Raw genomic sequence first — 18,127 nt, forward strand, 5'->3', positions numbered from 1 at the left:
CCCCGTTCACCTAGAATGTATGTGTACCCTGCAATCCCATTTTCCCTGCCAGTAGAAAGCAGGAGGAAGGTACAAGAAAAGCAAACAAAAGACAGGATTAGTGACTATCATATGAGAGGAGAGTATAGAATCTCTAATCAAGTCCTATTCTGTTGGATTATCATGGCATGGATTCTGTTTTTTTCCAGTTCTTTGTGAGTACAGTATAAGTTCTATCAGGTTCTACCAGACTAGAAAGACCCTGAGTATAGAACCAATATGTTAGACTGTGTTTTCATTGTCCAAGTTTAGAGAGGCTCATCAACAGAGGGTTGGCCACCATTTGATGAATTTTTGGCCACAGAAATTCACAAAGATCATCTCCTAAGGCATGGAAGAAATGCCAGCCAATCATTGGAGGGGGTAACCAAAATGGCAAAATTATGGAATCTTATACTAATTATATGAAAGAGGATTCTATTATGAAAGAAGATTCTATTAAGAACAATGAAAGAAAAGGTCCTATTAAAGCCAATATGTAGATTCCATTTGTAAATCGTCAGATGGGAGCTTCCCAGAATACAAATAAAAACTTAATCTGATATTTAAAAAAAAGTAACATTTTTATTGAGCCAAAAAATGAATAATTGATATGAATTCATTATATTAATAGTTGGGTTTGAAAGCAGAATAACTTTTCTTAACTAAAAAAGGGATGCATTTTAATGAATGAATGGAAAGCATTTATTATGCACTTCCTACATGTCAAGCATTATGCTAAGTGACGAGGATAGTAAGTCAATTCCTACCATCAGTAACATGCGAAGGGCATATGGCAAAGGATATTATCCTGAAAACATAAATAGTTGAGTACTTGCCTTGTCTTGGCTATGGTCACACAGGTAGTATTAGACATATGCAATGAATTCAGTAATTCCTGACTACAGGTCAATTTCCTACTACCCCAGCATAACTGCCTCCCATAGAAGAATTGATTTAGCAACTGCCAAAAGATTTCCAAGCCCTAGATAATTATCCGCTTAGCTGATTCAATTCATTCATTCAACAGATACTATGTTACAAGGTACTATGCTAGGTTCTGGGGATACAAAGACAAAACAGTTACAATCACTGTTTTAAGATGCTTACATTCTATTGGGAGGATATTGCCTGTAAACAGATAAGTAAATGGGAAATATATTCCAAGTGAATACAAAGTAATTTGTAGTGGTACTTGCAACCTTTGGGGATCAGGAAATAGCGCTTGCTCCAAGCTTTGAAGGAAGGGAGAGATTCTAAGTGGTGGGGGTAAAGAAGGAATACATTGCAAGCATGGTCTAAAGATGAGAGATAAAATGTCATGGACTAGAAAGAGGAAGTAGAACAGTTTAGCTGGTATGAACGAGCATGTGAAGGAGAATAATATGGACAAAGTAAGGAAAGGCAGGTAGAGCCAGATTACGTTCTTGTTGTTCAGTCATGTCCAATCCTTTGTGAGCCCACTGAAGTGGTTTGCCATTTCCTTCTCCAACTCATTTTACAGATGAGGAAACTGAGGCAAACAGGGTTAAGTGACTTGGCCAGGGTTACATGGCTAGTAAGTATCTGAGGCCGTTTTTGAACCTAGGTCTTCCTGACTCAAGGCCTGGTACTCTATCCACTAAACCACCTATCAGCCCCAGAACCAGATTATAAAGGGTTTTAATTGTCACACAGAGAAGTTTGTATCTTTACCTAGAAGTAAAAGGAAGACACTGAAACTTTCTGAGCTTAAAAATAACACAGACCTGTATTTGATACTGTTCAATAAAATAATTTAGTTAGTCTTGGCATTCATGGCAATGGATTTAACATGCACATGCAGGTAAATCTGGGAAGATGTGGCCCCTACCTTGTGGAGGATTACAAAATGCATATTGTATGGACCTTATTTTAGGCGAACCCAACTTGTGAAAACATGGATTTTTACAAAATATAAGTAGTGGGATGATTGTTAACTTTACACAAGAATTTTTTTTTATTCAGCAAAATAATTCATAATAGCATTTCATTAAATTTATAATTTGAGTGGCAAAAATTTTATTAACATATAACTTTTTAGTACTGCAACCATTGTGTAAAGAAAGGTACTTATGTGAACGTGATCTAAGGAATGCACAGCTTTGAGGAATAAAGAATTAGTGGTCCTCTTGTATTCTGTCCTAGTCAGATCACTACTAGAAAATTATGTCCTGTTCTTGAAGCTACAATTTAAGAATAACATTGATAAACTGGAGGGCCCAGAGAAGAAAGCATCTAGGCTGGTTAAGAACCTTTAGTCCATGTTATATGAAAGTAAGTTAGAAGGACTCAGGTGTTTAGACTGGGGTAAAAAAAGGCCCGGGGAAGATATGAAAGCTGTCTTCTAACTTGGAAAGACTGTCAGGTGGAAGATAGATTAGAAATTCTATTTGGCCTTGGAGGGCAGAACCAACAAAGAGTTTGCTCACGTAGCCAATATGAGCTTGGTATCAGGATAAGCTACTTAACAATTAGAGCTGCCCCCAAGGGCCATATGTTGCTTTGTAAGCTGGTGGGTTCCTCCCCGCTGGGAGAGGATGGATGTATGTTTGGGAATATGTTTTAGTGGGGATTCCTTTTGGGTATGGGCTGGACTATATGGCATTTAAGATCCCTTCCAACTCCAAATTTCTTAGACTCTAATCTATGAACTACTTGAGGAAGATAAAATATTCCAAGTACAACACTTCCCAGCTATTCATACAAATCTACCAGGATTAATCACTGATTTGGATGACAGAGTGTCTGCTTTGAATTTTTAAACATATCATAAAGAAATTTAAATTCAGAAAAACAAAAATATAGTCACTGTCCTAAGATGAGCTGAACTCTATCCTGTACAACAAATACTGAGTACTTGCTTTGTGTGAGTACTGGGTTAGTGATGGCATGAGAGACAAAGTGTAGATAAGCCAGTCTTTTCCCTAATTCTAGTTTTATGTATATTTATCTATCCATCTGTCTGTGTATTGCTATATATTATATTAGCATAATCTAGTATGTTGAAAGAGTATAGTATTGAGTCAGAAATTTGTTGTTATCCAGTCATTTTTCAGTCATGTGGGGCTCTTTGTGAATCCATTTGGGGTTTTCCTGTCAAAGATACTGGAATGGCTTGCCATTTCCTTCTCCAGTTCATTTTACAGATGAGGAAACTAAAGCAGACAGGGTTACGTGACTTGCTAAAGGTCACACAGTTAGTAAGTTTCTGAGACCAGATTTGAACTCAGGGAGATGAGTCTTCCTCACTCCAGGCCCAGCACTCTATCCACTGTGCCACCTAGCTGCCCAGAGTCAGTTCAGATATCACTTTTGCAATTTACTACCTGTGTGACCTAGGACAACTCATTGAACCTCTGTGGATCTCAGTTTTCTCATCTGGAAAATGGATTTGATGGCCTTTGAGGTTCCTTATTTCTAACTATGAATCAGTGATACTGTGATAAAACACTCAAATGATTTTCATACAAAGCAATACAATGCTAAATGCATAAGAGTAGTTCAAACAGCATGCTTTGTGAAGTCAGGGTGGGAAAGGTAACTACCAAACTGAATGGATGGAGAGAGGATAAGACCAAAGAATGAGGGAAGATTTTATGGAGGTGATATTTGAGTTGACCTACACATAGGGAGACGTGAGAGGGCAGTAGAAGGGAAGGGGGAGGATAGGGAAAAGATAATATCCCAAACAGAGGGAATAGCATGAACAAAGTCATGGAGACCAAAAAGTGTGAGGCATATGTCAGAAACAGCAAGTTTCTTATAGTCAATTAATTAATAAACATTCATTAAGTGCCTGCTATGTGCCAGACACTGTGGTAAGCACTGGGGATACAAAAAGGTGCAAAAGACAATACCAGCCCTCAAGAAGCTATAGGGGGGAGACAACATGCAAACAAATATATACAAGCTACAGATAGGACCAACAGGAAATAATTAACAGAAGGAAGGTATTAGCTTAAAAGGGGCTGAAAGAAGGCTTCCAGTAAAAGACAGGATTTTAGCTGGAACTTAAAGGAGGCCAGGGAGGTCAGCAGGTAGATCAGAGGAGAGAGAGCATTCCAGACATGGGAGACAACCAGAGAAATTTCCAGAGCTGAGAGATGGAGTGTCTTGTTCATGGAACAGCCAGGAGGCCAGTGTCACTGAATCAAAGAATACATGTCAGGGAGTAAGGTGTAAGAAGACTGGAAAGGTAAGAGGGGGCTAGGTTATAAAGGCCTTTGAATGCCAAACAGAGCCTTTTGTATTTGATACTGGAGGAGATAGGAAGGTACTGTAGCTTACTGATTGTGTGTGTGTGTGTGTGTGTGTGTGTGTGTGTGAGAGAGAGAGAGAAATGATTGAGCCTGCACTTTAGGAAAATCACTTTAGTGAATGAATAGAAGATACATTTGAATAGGGAAAGATTTGAGGTAGGCAGATCCACCACAGGCTATTGCAGGAGTCCAGGAGTAAGGTGATGAGGGAATACACCAGAAGTGGTAGCAGTATCAGAGGAGAGAAGGGAATATATCTGAGAGATGTTGCAAAGGTTGAAATTGACAGGCCTTGGCAATTGCTAGCATATGGAGAGTAAGACATAGTGAGAATTCCAGGATGACTCTTACTTTGAAGCCTGGGGAAATGGGAGAATGCCATTTACAGTAATAGGGAAGGTAGGAAGGCTTAAGGGGGAAAATAATGAGTTCTGTTTTGGACATATTGAGTTTTAAGATATTTACTAAGCATCCAGTTCAAGGTGTCTAAGAGGCCACTGAAGATGTAAGATTGGAGACAAGACCTACTTTGACCTGTTGGAAAAACCACACTTCGTGGAAGATTACTTAAATCTGCTCCAGAGACTAAATCAGATTTAATGGACTTTGGGAGATAATATTTGCTTTGTTTTTAATGATTACTGAGCCAGCTCTGTCAGTTAGAATTTTGAGGATTAAGAGGAATTAAGCCTTGAGATACCTAAGAGTAACAGTTTTGCCAACAAGTTCAAGAAAACTCAGGTATAACATACCATAGATCACTGCTGTTGCTTTTAAAGACTTTAGAAAAGTGTAATTGTTGGGTTAATGTTTTTGTTTAACTTGTATTTACACTGAGGTACCTCAGTACAGTGGGAAGAACTATTAGATTTTGAGTCAGCAGACCTGGGTTCAAATCCCAGCTCTGTTCACTACCTATGTGATGTTGGACAACTCACTTTGCTCTGTGCATTTCAGTTTTGTCATGTGTAAAACGAGGAGCTTGGGTACATCTCTTCCAGTTTTAAATACTAAAATAGAAAAACCTGAGATTATGAGTTATCTATAATCTCTAGGGATATTGAATCATTCCCTTACCCTACTGATGTTTTCCTTTTCCTCTTGTAGTGGTAGGTGTCACAATCAAATGCAAAGCTAGTACGGTATTAAAGAACTTCAGTTCCATTTGTTACCTGTAACCTCTGAAAAGGGGAACCCAGTTAGCAGATTATTCTTTGCATATAGACTATGAAATAGATGGATTCTGAGCAAGCTGGATACAAAAGTTATTGACCAAATATTCCCCAAAATAAAAACATTCAGGGAATCAAAGAAATGATTTGGTCTTTCCAAAACTATCAAATTATCATGCAGTTAGTTTTGCTTTTTTTTTTTTTTGAGTATACACAGAATTTCTCAGGTGCAAGGTGAGGACATTAAATTAATAATACTCACTAAAAATTTCTTATAGTAGTGGACCCATTCATTAATGTCATACACTTGGCTTAGCCAGAAGTACTTTAAGTTAATGTATGTTCTCAAATTTTTCCTTTATTTTTGTTTCTTTCTTAAATTTCATATTTATAGTTTCACAGCACCCGCTCGTCCTCCCCCACTGAGTGTTGCCACATGACCCCTTGGAGTAGAAAGGTATTGGACACCCTGCATTCCTTCATAGCCTTGTCTCCTTATTCACTGTCTTCCTGTCAGCTTGACACTTTAACTCTTGCTTCTTTCCTTTTAACTTTCTTGCAAAATCTTAACTGTCTGCAACAGTTTTGTCAGTCCAAAAAAAAAAAGATGCTGTCCTTACTGTGAATAAATAAAGTGCAGAAAAGAGACTTGGATTACTTTTTCATTCCTTTTTGAGTAGATCTAAGGGACTGGCCCAGGATAAGCCATGATTTGATGCTACCTTTAGATATTACAGTTTATGAGAAAATGAAGTTGTGACTTGCCCTATGCTTACCAGACCTGAAGGAGTTTAACTACTCAAATCAAAATTAAATATGAACAAAAGGATTCTCTGGCCAGTTGTCCCTGTCACTACTACATAAAAAGGACTTTTGGCAGAGAGTCAGAGTGTGTAGCCAGGTCCCAATTCTTCCTTTGTTCCTGTAGTCCATTGTTATTCAAGGAAGGAACCAGCAACAAAATGTGGTCTCTGTGGGTTTTTTTTTTTTTACATACAACAAACTTTTTTTTTTCTTTTTGGAAGTAACCTAGGAAACAGTCTTTTGTGCTTGAAATTTATTTGAGCTATTCACGTTGCTGGGAATCTGCACAAAAGCTCAAGAGAGAAAGAAGGTTGCAAAAGTTTCACTAAAATATACATGAAAAAAACTTTTTTTTTCCTCAAAGGGGGGAATTATATCCTCCAGTGTATGTTAGGGGTCTTTGCAGAAACCTCTGACTAGGTAAGTGAACACTGAGAGTTAGTTTACAGAAGTGACTTTGGACTGTGATCTTTAACATTTTTAGTGGGTTTAAGAAATGTTAAGATGCAAACCCTCCAATACAACTGGAAGCGATATTTCTTTCCAAGTTGTAAAGAAGAAGCCTGACAAAAAGAAGAAAAATCATTCAATTCTGATGCTGAATGGGCTGTTATTAATGTTGTACCTTGAAAGGAGAGGAGGGAAAAATGTATTTCTTTTATTCCATGTCCCTCTCAAAAATAAAATGAGACACAATCAACCAAAGACGAGAAACTACCAAATAAATATAATAAGCTGGCCTGCGAACCTAACCCTAAAGCAGGTATCAATGTATCAATTAGACAGAAAGTTGCCTAATGCAGAACCTCTACTGACCACTTGCACAGAAAATATTGAAAGCTGTAAGAGGCCAAACTGGAAGTGTTTTATTTTTCTTCTCAATTTGACAAAGAAACACATCTGAATATTTTCCCCCAACAACATTATATTTTCTACTCTGGTAGACAAAATGTTCTTCATTTCTACATCTTACTCAGTGAAGTGCACAATCCCAACATCATGTTAATTTTGGGGGTTATTAGCCCAGATTGTACTCCTGTAATTAAACTAAGCCAGTGTTTAATCTGGCCTCTTGGGTTTTTGTTGCCTATTTACTCCGATAGTGTTTTCTTAGAATACCAGCCCAACCCTAGATTTTCTAGCCCATATTCTAAACTTTTTCCATAGGCACTTAACCTCCACTTAGCTTTGGGCCCTAGTCTATCTGGATGCTCCAACAACTTTGAATACTGATTTATGACCATATTTCTATCTGCAATATTCAGTTCCCTAAACTAAATCCAAAACATAGAATGTGTAATTAATTGAACTGTAATTTCACCTTTTCATTTAAAGCTTTGGTACTTTGGGCTGCATATTTTCACCTTCTAATACTTTCTTGAAACTTTAATCTCTAAAAAGCATGTGTTTTTAGGAAATTTATTTTGTCCTTTCTTGTTTCTTGGCTGATTACTGAACTAATATTACAAGTCTTTGTGACATATATCACAATTACTCTTCCTCGTCTTCTTCTTCCTTCTGAAACCTAATAATTGTGTTCTTTTATGTTTCTTGGTATTAATGAAATAACAGAATCTTTTGTAATATCTGATTGTGTTTAAATTTAAATGACTTTAAACGTATTCATTTACAGTCCCATCCCCCAGAGGACGAAGATACAGATGTCATGTTAGGACAGAGGCCGAAAAATCCAATACATAATATCCCTTCAACACTGGATAAACAAACCAATTGGAGCAAAGCATTACCTCTCCCAACTCCAGAGGAGAAAATGAAACAAGATGCCCAAGTGATTTCTTCCTGCATTATCCCCATCAATGTCACTGGTACAGTTCTCTTATATTGCTTTTACTTAATACAGGAATATTCAGTTCAGAATATTTTATGGTGAATATGATCTAAACTTGGGCTGCTGTTAGTATCTAACCAACAAAACCCTTATGTAGTAGTAAAATTAGCTTTGCAGCTTTACCATTAGAAGCCAGTAGATGCTCAATATGGATGTTTTTTTTCATATGATCTGATATCAATGTGCATGTGTTACAGTGTGTCATTTGTTATGTAAATTATGAACAGTTCCTATTCAGTGGGGAGGGGGGAGGGGGGGAACATCACCAAATAGATCTTTGGCCTTAAGCTAACTAAAATAATTGAGAAAACTGCGGTGGCTAATCATATGATAATCACTTGTAGCACAGAAAGTTAAAAGGAACAAACACCCAGTTGCAAGTAATGGCAATGTAGACCCTGCCCCCCCAATAAAATCTGATTTCATGTTGTCCAAATAAAGGTAGGATTACATTTGCTTTCTTTTGAAGACCCTTATAGAATACTGCATTGGATTTCCTCTAAAGATTTTTGTGTGTTGTATGTGAAGGTTGAATTCTTTTCCAAAACCTCAAATCCTCTTTTCCTTTTACTTTCACTTTTCCCTTTTTAAATGTTAGGTTGACTCAAAGAAAAGTCTATTGGGAGTTCTAAAGTGGCAGTTTTAAATCCAGAGTTGAATATGATAAACTGAGTGGAAAGCTTTTTAAATATTCAAACCTTTCAATTCAGAAAACAAACACCCCTTTCCATTGTGTCTCCCCTTCCTTTTTAATTTTTCTAATGGTTACAGTTTCACAGTACAATAAAGAACCCCAAGAGGCTGTATTCTTGTCCTGATGGCATGTAACTAAGGGTCAAGGCATGATTCCCTGAGACAAGCAGGCTGGCACAACCTCCCTGCCCTGCCCCTCTCTTCCTCCCCCCCCCCCCCCCCCCCCCCCCCCCCCCCCCCCCCCCCCTCTCTCTCTCTCTCTCTCTCTCTCTCTCTCTCTCTCGGAGCTAGTTTTCACAATGACATATCTATTCCTCCCGCACAGCCTTGAGGAAAATTAATACTCCCAAGAATGTACACTTATCTACTTTTTAGTAACCGTAATGGGATATATCAGGGGACTTTAGCTGCTAAAAAGGATCACCACAGTGACCTCTTACACTAATTTACAGCTTTTAGAACTTCTGAACTGATAGAATCATCAGCTTCCATTAATGGAAGTATGGGTTGTTTTTTTTTTCTTTTTTAAAGTAAAACTACTGATTAGCCCTTATTTCCAAATTCAGCACTATGAATATGTCTGTCTTCTTCCTGTGATATAAAAAATCCAAGGATACTGATTCTTAGGAGTTAATTGTCTACAGCTTGGGTTATATGTGCCATAATAAACTTCAAAAAACAACTTTTTACAAGAAAGTAATTTTTAAATTATTTTACATGATTGTATAATGTAAAAATGTGTGTGTGTGTAACTATTTTTTCTACAATTTTAACATGAGAACGGGGATTAACCAGAAAGGACTTTCATTTTTCTTTGGGTTTTCTTGAAGGGAAAATATCATTAATATTCTGCAACATTGTATAAGCCACTTGCTACAGGGCTGAATCTAGAGTCAGGAACACCTGTGCAAGCCATTTGAATTCTCTGGGCCTCAGGTCCTCATTTAAAAAATAAAAGGATATTTCCCAATGACCTTCCAGGTCCTTTCCAGATCTAAATCTATGATTCTCATTTGTTGTATTACAATGAATTTTTCAAATTGAGCTCTAAGCAGACACTGTTGGCAGCCATGATGCTGATACCACTTCAATATACAGTACAAACAGTATTTGAAGTGAGAAAAAGAGATCAGGCTGACATCCTGCTCTACTTCCCTCCTTGAATACAACTGATGAGGTGGCTAAATTCTGATCCACAATATTATGACTATCAGCGGCCAAAAACACTTTGAAAAAAGCCATGGTGCATGCCCTGCTGACAGAATTTCATTCTCCACTTCTACTTTTCTAATTTGGATAGAACCTAAAAGACACACATAATATTTAGTTTTGGTATTCAAAGGATTTTACTTGTTTTTGAAAAGTACCTTCCCAAATTTGGAACCCAGTTTTATATTGGATAGAACAGATAGATTCTTTATAAGTTCCCTATTTTTTCTGCCTTTTATAACTATTAATATTTCTTAGATATCAAAAGCCAGACCAAAAAAAAAAACTGTCAATTTAGAAAGATGGAAATAAAACAGGGGGAATTTATTTGTTCACAAAATTCCTCAGACTGCTGATTTTCCTCCCAATGTCATTGTAAGGGTTGAGGGAAAGGGAGAAGGAAACAGCTTCACAAAGGCTCTTTTAGTGAAAAAATGGGTCAGGATATGTTAGCTGAATTGATCCAGGTTAACATCTTGGCTACTGCTATTCTCTGAAAAGGTGTCAGCATGAGTGAGTAAAGAAATAGACCAATAAAAAGCAGCGATTAAAGATGCTGAGCTTTTAAGGATTCACTTATTCTCTCCCTTTTAACCCCCTCCCCCCATTTAGTTTTCCTTACTTTTGTTCCATTTTCCTTTTTGAGTTCTGTTACTTTTGGCAGTGTGCGCTGCTGCTGAGGGGAGCTGCATTTAGAAGTAAAGCTTAACGTACTGCAGTACAATTTAAGTAAAAGCTGAATAAGGGCTCCCTTATATTTGCTCACAGCCTTAATCCAAACTCTTCACTTACTTCCAATCAATAAATATCACTGTGTTCCAACCAAATGAAAATTTGTTTACCATTTCTAAAGGCTAATGAGACCTATTTGTGGGTTGCAGGAGTTGGTTTTGACAGAGAGGCTAGTATACGCTGCTCTCTTGTTCATTCACAATCTGTACTACAGCGGAGACGAAAATTGAGGAGGCGGAAAACCATCTCTGGCATCCCCAGAAGAGTGCAGCAAGAAATAGGTGTAGTATAAATAAAAATGTTAATGGTTAACATTATAACTGCCTTCAATTGCTGAGATATGAAGTGGTAGTCTGCTTTCCAATAGTTTCCTCAGGAAATGCTAAAGTTTTTGTGACTGTAGAGTATTGCAATGATAATGTTGTTTGTCGTTGTGTTTATATAGCCGAAACCAGACTACATTATTCATATGAGCCCTATGCTTTAATTGTGGAGGTGGGGTTTTACTGAGTGAAACAAATACACGTGTTCAGTTCTCACCACTTAAATCTAATTAGTTCACTTTTAAAAAGTTACTTTTGTTACACTTGTAGTACTAAAAGTAAGAAGATTCAGTAAACTTTTTTTGTTATAAATTGAGTATCTTCAGATGAGGTGTGAGACTTCTCATAAAAAAAGAAACTACCAAATAAATATAATATTCAACTTTGTACTTTAGAAATTCTCTTAAGCATTAACACTGATGTCCTAGTTTAAAAAAAAAACTACAAGGAGGCTTTCTTCCTTATCTGCTCAGTTTATTTAGTATCTCTTCCTCTTGTTTCTTTTATTATGAGATCATTTACTTAGAAACAGAATTTTAGTTCTTTACATGTTCATCTGCCTTTGAATCCTGTGGCTCTGACTTGCTAATAAGTAGCATTTGGGAAGCTTAGACCAACTGATAGAATGAAATGAAGACGGGTCATATGATAGACATGATAAAATAGATTCTACTTTAAAATTTTTTTACAGTGACAGTATTTAGTTATCTTACAAAAGGCCATGGTATGAAAGAATGGGAAAGGAAAACTTCATAAAGTATTTAAAAACTAAGATTTTTCTAGGAGTAAATTTTTAAATTTTCCATGAGGAACTTGAATCTTTCACATAATTTTATATACAGGATTATTTTGAGGAAAATAGAAGATAGTTATATAAAGATTGTTAGGCTCAACATTCAGTTATTTATTCAATAATTGGGGAGAATTTCATTTAAGAAGGGAGTCCCACAGATCTAATACAATAATAAAATTGTGGGGGCTACTCAAAGAAAAGTCATTGGTCTGCAGATGTCTAAAGTATCTCACTGTGCTTTACATGTGTCCTAGATTCTGATGAATCACCAGTGGCCAGGGAGCGGAATGTGATTGTGCATGCAAATCCAGACTTCTCCAGTAATATCAATAGGAGGTCGGGGACCAGGGACTCTGAATGCCAAACTGAGGAAATTCTTATTGCTGCTCCATCCAGAAGGAGAATCAGAGCTCAGAGAGGCCAAAGCATTGTGGCTTCCCTTTCTCACTCTGCTGGCAACATTTCGGTGTTGGCAGACAACGGCAACGCCATGTTTACTACTGCGGCAAGTAGCCGCACTCGATCACGGAGTCTTCCCCGTGAGGGTGCTAGAGGCAGTGATGCTGAGCATAACATTGGTGCTAAAACCTCAGCTTACGAAGAGGAGACTTTTATGGACAACCAGGAAAGGATACCAAATAAAGATACAGATGCCATGAGCAGCCAAGGTTCACAGGAACACCAGCCCCCATTGGGATTAACCTGCTCTCAACACCTCCACAGCCCCCAGCACAAGTTAAATGAAAGAGGAAGGTCAAGATTATCAAGGATGGCTGATTCTGGCAGCTGTGAAATTTCATCCAATTCAGATACCTTTGGGAGCCCTATTCACTCCATCTCCACAGCTGGAGTTCTCCTTAGCAGCCACATGGATCAGAAGGATGATCACCAGTCCTCTAGTGGCAACTGGAGTGGGAGCAGCTCCACATGCCCCTCACAAACATCAGAAACCATCCCTCCTGCTGCCTCTCCTCCACTGACTGGCTCTTCGCACTGTGACTCTGAGTTGTCATTGAACATAGCCCCTAATGTCAATGAAGACTCCAGTGTCTTTGTGACAGAAAACTATAATGACCATATGGATAAAGTGAGGGGCCATCGAGCAAGCTCCTTCACTTCCACTGTTGCAGACCTGCTAGATGACCCCAACAACAGTAATACAAGTGACAGTGAATGGAACTACCTGCACCACCATCATGATGCCTCATGCCGCCAGGATTTTAGCCCTGAGCATCCCAAGGCTGACAGCTTGGGCTGCCCAAGCTTCACAAGTATGGCCACTTATGATAGTTTTCTGGAAAAATCACCATCTGACAAAGCAGATACTAGCTCTCATTTTTCAGTGGATACTGAGGGATATTATACCTCCATGCACTTTGACTGTGGTCTCAAAGGTAATAAGAGTTACATGTGCCACTATGCAGCCACAGGGCCTGAGAATGGCCAGGGCACTAGTGTTCCTCCTACTTTCTCAGATTGTACCTGGCAAGACTACCTAGATCAGAGGAGGCATGGAAGGCCAAGCATCTCTTTCAAGAAACCAAAGGCAAAGCCAGCCCCACCAAAACGCAGTTCATCTTTGAGGAAGTCTGATGGAAGTGCAGATATTCCTGAGAAGAAAGAACCAAAGATAAGCAGTGGGCAGCACCTGCCTCACAGTTCCAGGGAAATGAAATTGCCTCTTGAGTTCTCTAACACATCTTCTCGAATGGAAAGTGTTGGTTTATCCAGCAAACAAGAACATTCCTGGGTGAACTCGAGTGACCATGGAATAAAAGAGTCTCATTTAGACACTGCAGATATTCCATCATTCAAAGATGAAGGTGCTGAATCAACTCACTATGCAGATCTATGGCTTCTAAATGACTTGAAAACAAATGATCCTTATAGGTCTTTATCCAATTCAAGCACTGCTACAGGTACCACAGTCATTGAATGCATCAAATCACCAGAGAGTTCTGAATCACAAACTTCCCAGTCTGAATCCAGAGCCACTACTCCATCCCTTCCTTCTGTTGACAATGAGTTTAAATTAGCATCACCAGAGAAGCTGGCTGGCTTAGCATCACCATCAAGTGGCTACTCAAGCCAGTCTGAAACACCAACATCTTCTTTCCCTACAGCTTTCTTTTCTGGACCATTGTCTCCTGGAGGTAGTAAGAGAAAGCCAAAAGTCCCAGAAAGGAAATCCTCCCTTCAACACCCCTCTCCAAAAGATGGAACTATGTCTTTAAGTAAAGATCTTGAACTTCCAATTATACCTCCTACCCATCTTGACCTAAGTGCTCTTCATAATGTCTTCAACAAACCCTATCACAACAGACATCCATTGCATGCATTTACTCATTGTAAGCAGAATTTGGTAGGAGAAACACTAACCTCTACTCCCTCACCATCCCTTGCAATTACACCTACAGTCCTGAAATCTGTTAACCTTAGGTCAGTTAATAAGTCTGATGAAGTTAAACAAAAAGACAGTGATAATACAGAACTACCTTATTTACAGGAATCTACTATCACAGTGGCAGCCTTGTCTCCAAGCAAAACAAGGCCACACATAGCTAAGAAATCAATATCACGCCAATATTCCACAGAAGACATCATTTTGTCCTTTATTGACTCATCTCCAGTAGATACGGGCCCTGATAAAATGCATTTAGAAAAAAACTCAGTTTTCAATGTGAAGAATCATTGTGATCAAGAAACTGTACCATCAGCCAGTAACAATCTTCTACAGACTAAAGCCACAAAGGACCAAATGTCAACAGTCAGGGAACCTTTTCCAGAACATGTACCAGGGAAAAACTGTGATGTACCTGCAGAAGGCCTTCAGAAAGGTTCTATTGGTAAGATAACAGTTCAAAGGACTGGGCAAGATGGCAATACTGAGCAGGTACAGAAGGCATTCTCTGTAGATGGGGAGAACATTGCACAAGGTAAAACTGGGGACGAAACCTCATCCCTGTCTCTGTCTGATTCACCAACCAGAGCAGCAACAGACATGGATAGCCAACTTAAGCATCACCTTGGTATGAGCCACCACCATGACAAAGTGCCTGGGCATGGTTGCTATGAATCAGAGCTAACAACTATAAATTCACTTAGTGAAAAGCATTCTGAGCAGGAAAGTGATATTGCATCAGGTATTTCTACCAAAAGTGCCTCTGATGACCGCAGGACAGAGGAGACACGAGCAAATACAGATGAGGTTTCATTGAAAGGTGAGTTGTTGGGGAGCTTGGGTCTTAGTGGCAAGAAATTACTATGTTCCCTAGATTTAATTTTTACTGACTCAACTTTTAAAAAAAAATATTCCCTATGATACTGTATGACATTGGCATGTTTATTTCCCTGGCCTATTTTCACTTATAAAAGAACGTCAAACTTTGTTATTGAGAAATTGAATGCTGGTCAAAATATTGTACAGGATACATGATAAATTCTGATGCTCAACATAATATAATAAATCATGGTCCTAATGGAGTATGGGATCTGGACCCCTGCCCCCAGACTTTCTTGTGAATTTCAGGAACCCAGATCCTTGGCTTTGCCTAAGGCATTGGCTTATCCCAGTATATTCCTTTCAACTGTCCTTTCATTGCGGCCCCTGCCCAACACTCCATTCTGGGCTTCCTCTGGACCACCCCAGGCTACTTCCCATTCTGTAATCCCATCCCGACCCCTTTCTCTGTTACCTCCAGATCACCCCAGGCTATTTGCTACTCCTTAATCCCATCCAAATCTTCCCACAATCTCTTCCCCTTTAAAATATCTATTTTACCCTCATCAATTGAACAGACTTACTAGGAGTCTGGCTCCCTTGTATTGGTGGCACAAATAAAGTCACTACTTGGACTGGAAAGTTTGAGCGGTCAAATTCTTTTGAGGCAGACCTGTGCCCTGTACCCTTGCATTTCAGGGTTGCCAGCATCCCTAGACCACAACAGTCCTGGCTCTTTTGTCAAGATCTTGGAGGTCTTCTTCATTAGAATACTTTTCTGTTCTTTTTAAAGAATCTTCGCCAAGTGACGACTCCATCATTTCACCATTTAGTGAAGACTCTCAGGCTGATGATGATGTTTTTGTGTCTCCAAACAAACCTCGAACAACTGAGGATCTCTTTGCGGTCATTCACAGGTGAGGCAATAGATCTAATGTTGATGACTGGACCTAGAATCAGATTAAAGTATATGAAAGCCTCCTGAGAGATTTAGAACAAGCAAGGAAACTGTTTTTTTGCAAACTGAGTTTGAAATCCTTGATAGAAGTTTACCCATCTATAAAATGAAGGGATAAAACTAGATGTCCTCTCAGGTCCCTTCAAGCTCAACAATTCCAAGACTCTGACTGAGATGAGCAATGTAAATCTTTATAGCCCTTATATAAGGAGTTTTAAGACAAAGTTTCCTACAAAGGTTTTTGGCTCCCCCCGCCCAATAAATGTGGATCAAGCTTTTTATCAGAAAATGTGATCAGATTGCCTGGAGGGGCTAACAATTAAAGTTCCAATTCAATCTCTAATATATCCACTAACTTTAAAATTTACATTTTCAGGTATCTCCTGAGAGGAAAATGATTCACATTTTTGAACATGTCTAAAGCAGTGATTATAATAATAAGGGCAGAGGTGAAATTAAACCACCAAAAGAATCTGAATATGAAGCATGAACTGGGACATGGGTGTACATGAATACTTAACTACTCTATATCTTACAATATTCTGTAACTATGATGATCACAGTTTCTTAAGTAAAAATCAGAACATGCTGTCTAAGAATGCTTCATTAACAGCTTGCTTAATTTTCTTGACACTGGGTCTGCCTAGACGGGTGGGGAACCTGCAGCCTCAAGGCCACATGTGGCCCCCTAGGTCCTCAAGTGTGGGCCCCTTGATGGAATCCAAACTTCACAGAACAAGTCCCCATAATATAAGGATTTGTTTTGGTAAAACTTGGACTCAGTCAAAAGGCCACACCCAAGGACCTAGAAGGCCACATGTGGACTCAAGGCACAAGTTCCCCACCCCTAGAAAATCTTGGCTATATTGTAACTCCTTTTCTCTGCCTAAATGGCATGTTTCTATAATAATGTTTTCATTCACATACAAAGATGATGTCAATCGTCTACCTATTATCAGGGACAGCATTATGCCATAGTGTATGGAGATAGTCCTGGCTCTATCATTAAATATGTGACCTTAGGAAACTTTGCCTTAGTTTCCTCATGTGTAGAATGAGGGAGTTGGACTAGTTCTTTAACATTACTTTTCAGGTTAAAACTCCTGATCCTATGTGTATTATATTTCCAGTAATAGCAAGGAGTTTTGGATTTTGGCTGATTCTTCCACACTCTCTTTCCTGTTCTCTTTTGTGACTAGCAACATACATTTACATGACAACCCACAGCATCCATGGTCATAGAGAGAGTGAAAATCAAAGTCCACATAGGGAACAAATGCATGTTCATAGTATTAGTGCAGTGTGCTAACAAACTGAGCTAATCAAAACTAATTGTCTGACAACTAGCCAATGAGAAGTAGCTTCACCCTTTGTGAAACAGGGCTAACTGACCTAGCTGAAGCTAAAAAATTTAAATCTACCAGCATCAATACAACACCTTTTGCATATTAGTTACTCAACAAATATTTACTGAATGAAAAAATGAGGTCATATTGGAAAATTATATTCAAGATGCTGTATATTCAAAACAGAAATACAATTATCCTTTTCATATCACAGGGGGTTATGGGTGTGGCAACCCCCAACCCTAGCCCTGGCCATCTGGAAAATCTGCATAAAATATTTTGGCCCTCCCTTGGTACCACAGAAGAAGTCTGAATTATGGTATTAAAGATAACATATGTTGATATTATATAATACTATAGATATATTTTATGCATTTCTGAGTTTCTAAACTTCTTGTGTCATCTGCTGGCCTACACGTGTTGTTTGTGGCTTCTGCAAAACTCCTAAAAAATTCTTATTTAATATTTTATGCCAACCCATGATATATTGAAATTGTGATGGGGGAAGTCGTGATGTAGAAAGGATAACTGTAATCATATCTATGAAATCAGCTAGATCTTTTTAGCCAATACACAATTGTATATATGTCCAATAACATACCATGTTTTCCAAATCATTTTGTTTTATGCTTTCAAGGTATCTATATTTCAATGTCTTATGCATTTTAGTAAATGTATCAGTATAACTGAAAGTGTCAGTCATTCCCCTGTCTTAAATAAAGTCAACATC

The 18,127-nt window shown here is 38.4% G+C and overlaps 1 protein-coding gene across 1 annotated transcript in view; it reads left to right on the forward strand.

Moving 5' to 3' along the window:
- Nucleotides 1-18,127, forward strand: part of NHS (NHS actin remodeling regulator) — a 52,706-nt gene that overhangs the window by 31,954 nt on the left and 2,625 nt on the right. Inside the window, exons 4-8 of the mRNA XM_036744188.1 lie at nucleotides 5,865-5,927; nucleotides 7,908-8,100; nucleotides 10,907-11,038; nucleotides 12,128-15,094; nucleotides 15,887-16,010. Coding sequence (XP_036600083.1) covers nucleotides 5,865-5,927; nucleotides 7,908-8,100; nucleotides 10,907-11,038; nucleotides 12,128-15,094; nucleotides 15,887-16,010 — 3,479 coding nt within the window. The remainder of the gene's footprint in view (nucleotides 1-5,864; nucleotides 5,928-7,907; nucleotides 8,101-10,906; nucleotides 11,039-12,127; nucleotides 15,095-15,886; nucleotides 16,011-18,127) is intronic.

This window comes from Trichosurus vulpecula, chromosome 2, assembly GCF_011100635.1.
Source record: "Trichosurus vulpecula isolate mTriVul1 chromosome 2, mTriVul1.pri, whole genome shotgun sequence".
Lineage (NCBI taxonomy): Eukaryota > Metazoa > Chordata > Mammalia > Diprotodontia > Phalangeridae > Trichosurus > Trichosurus vulpecula.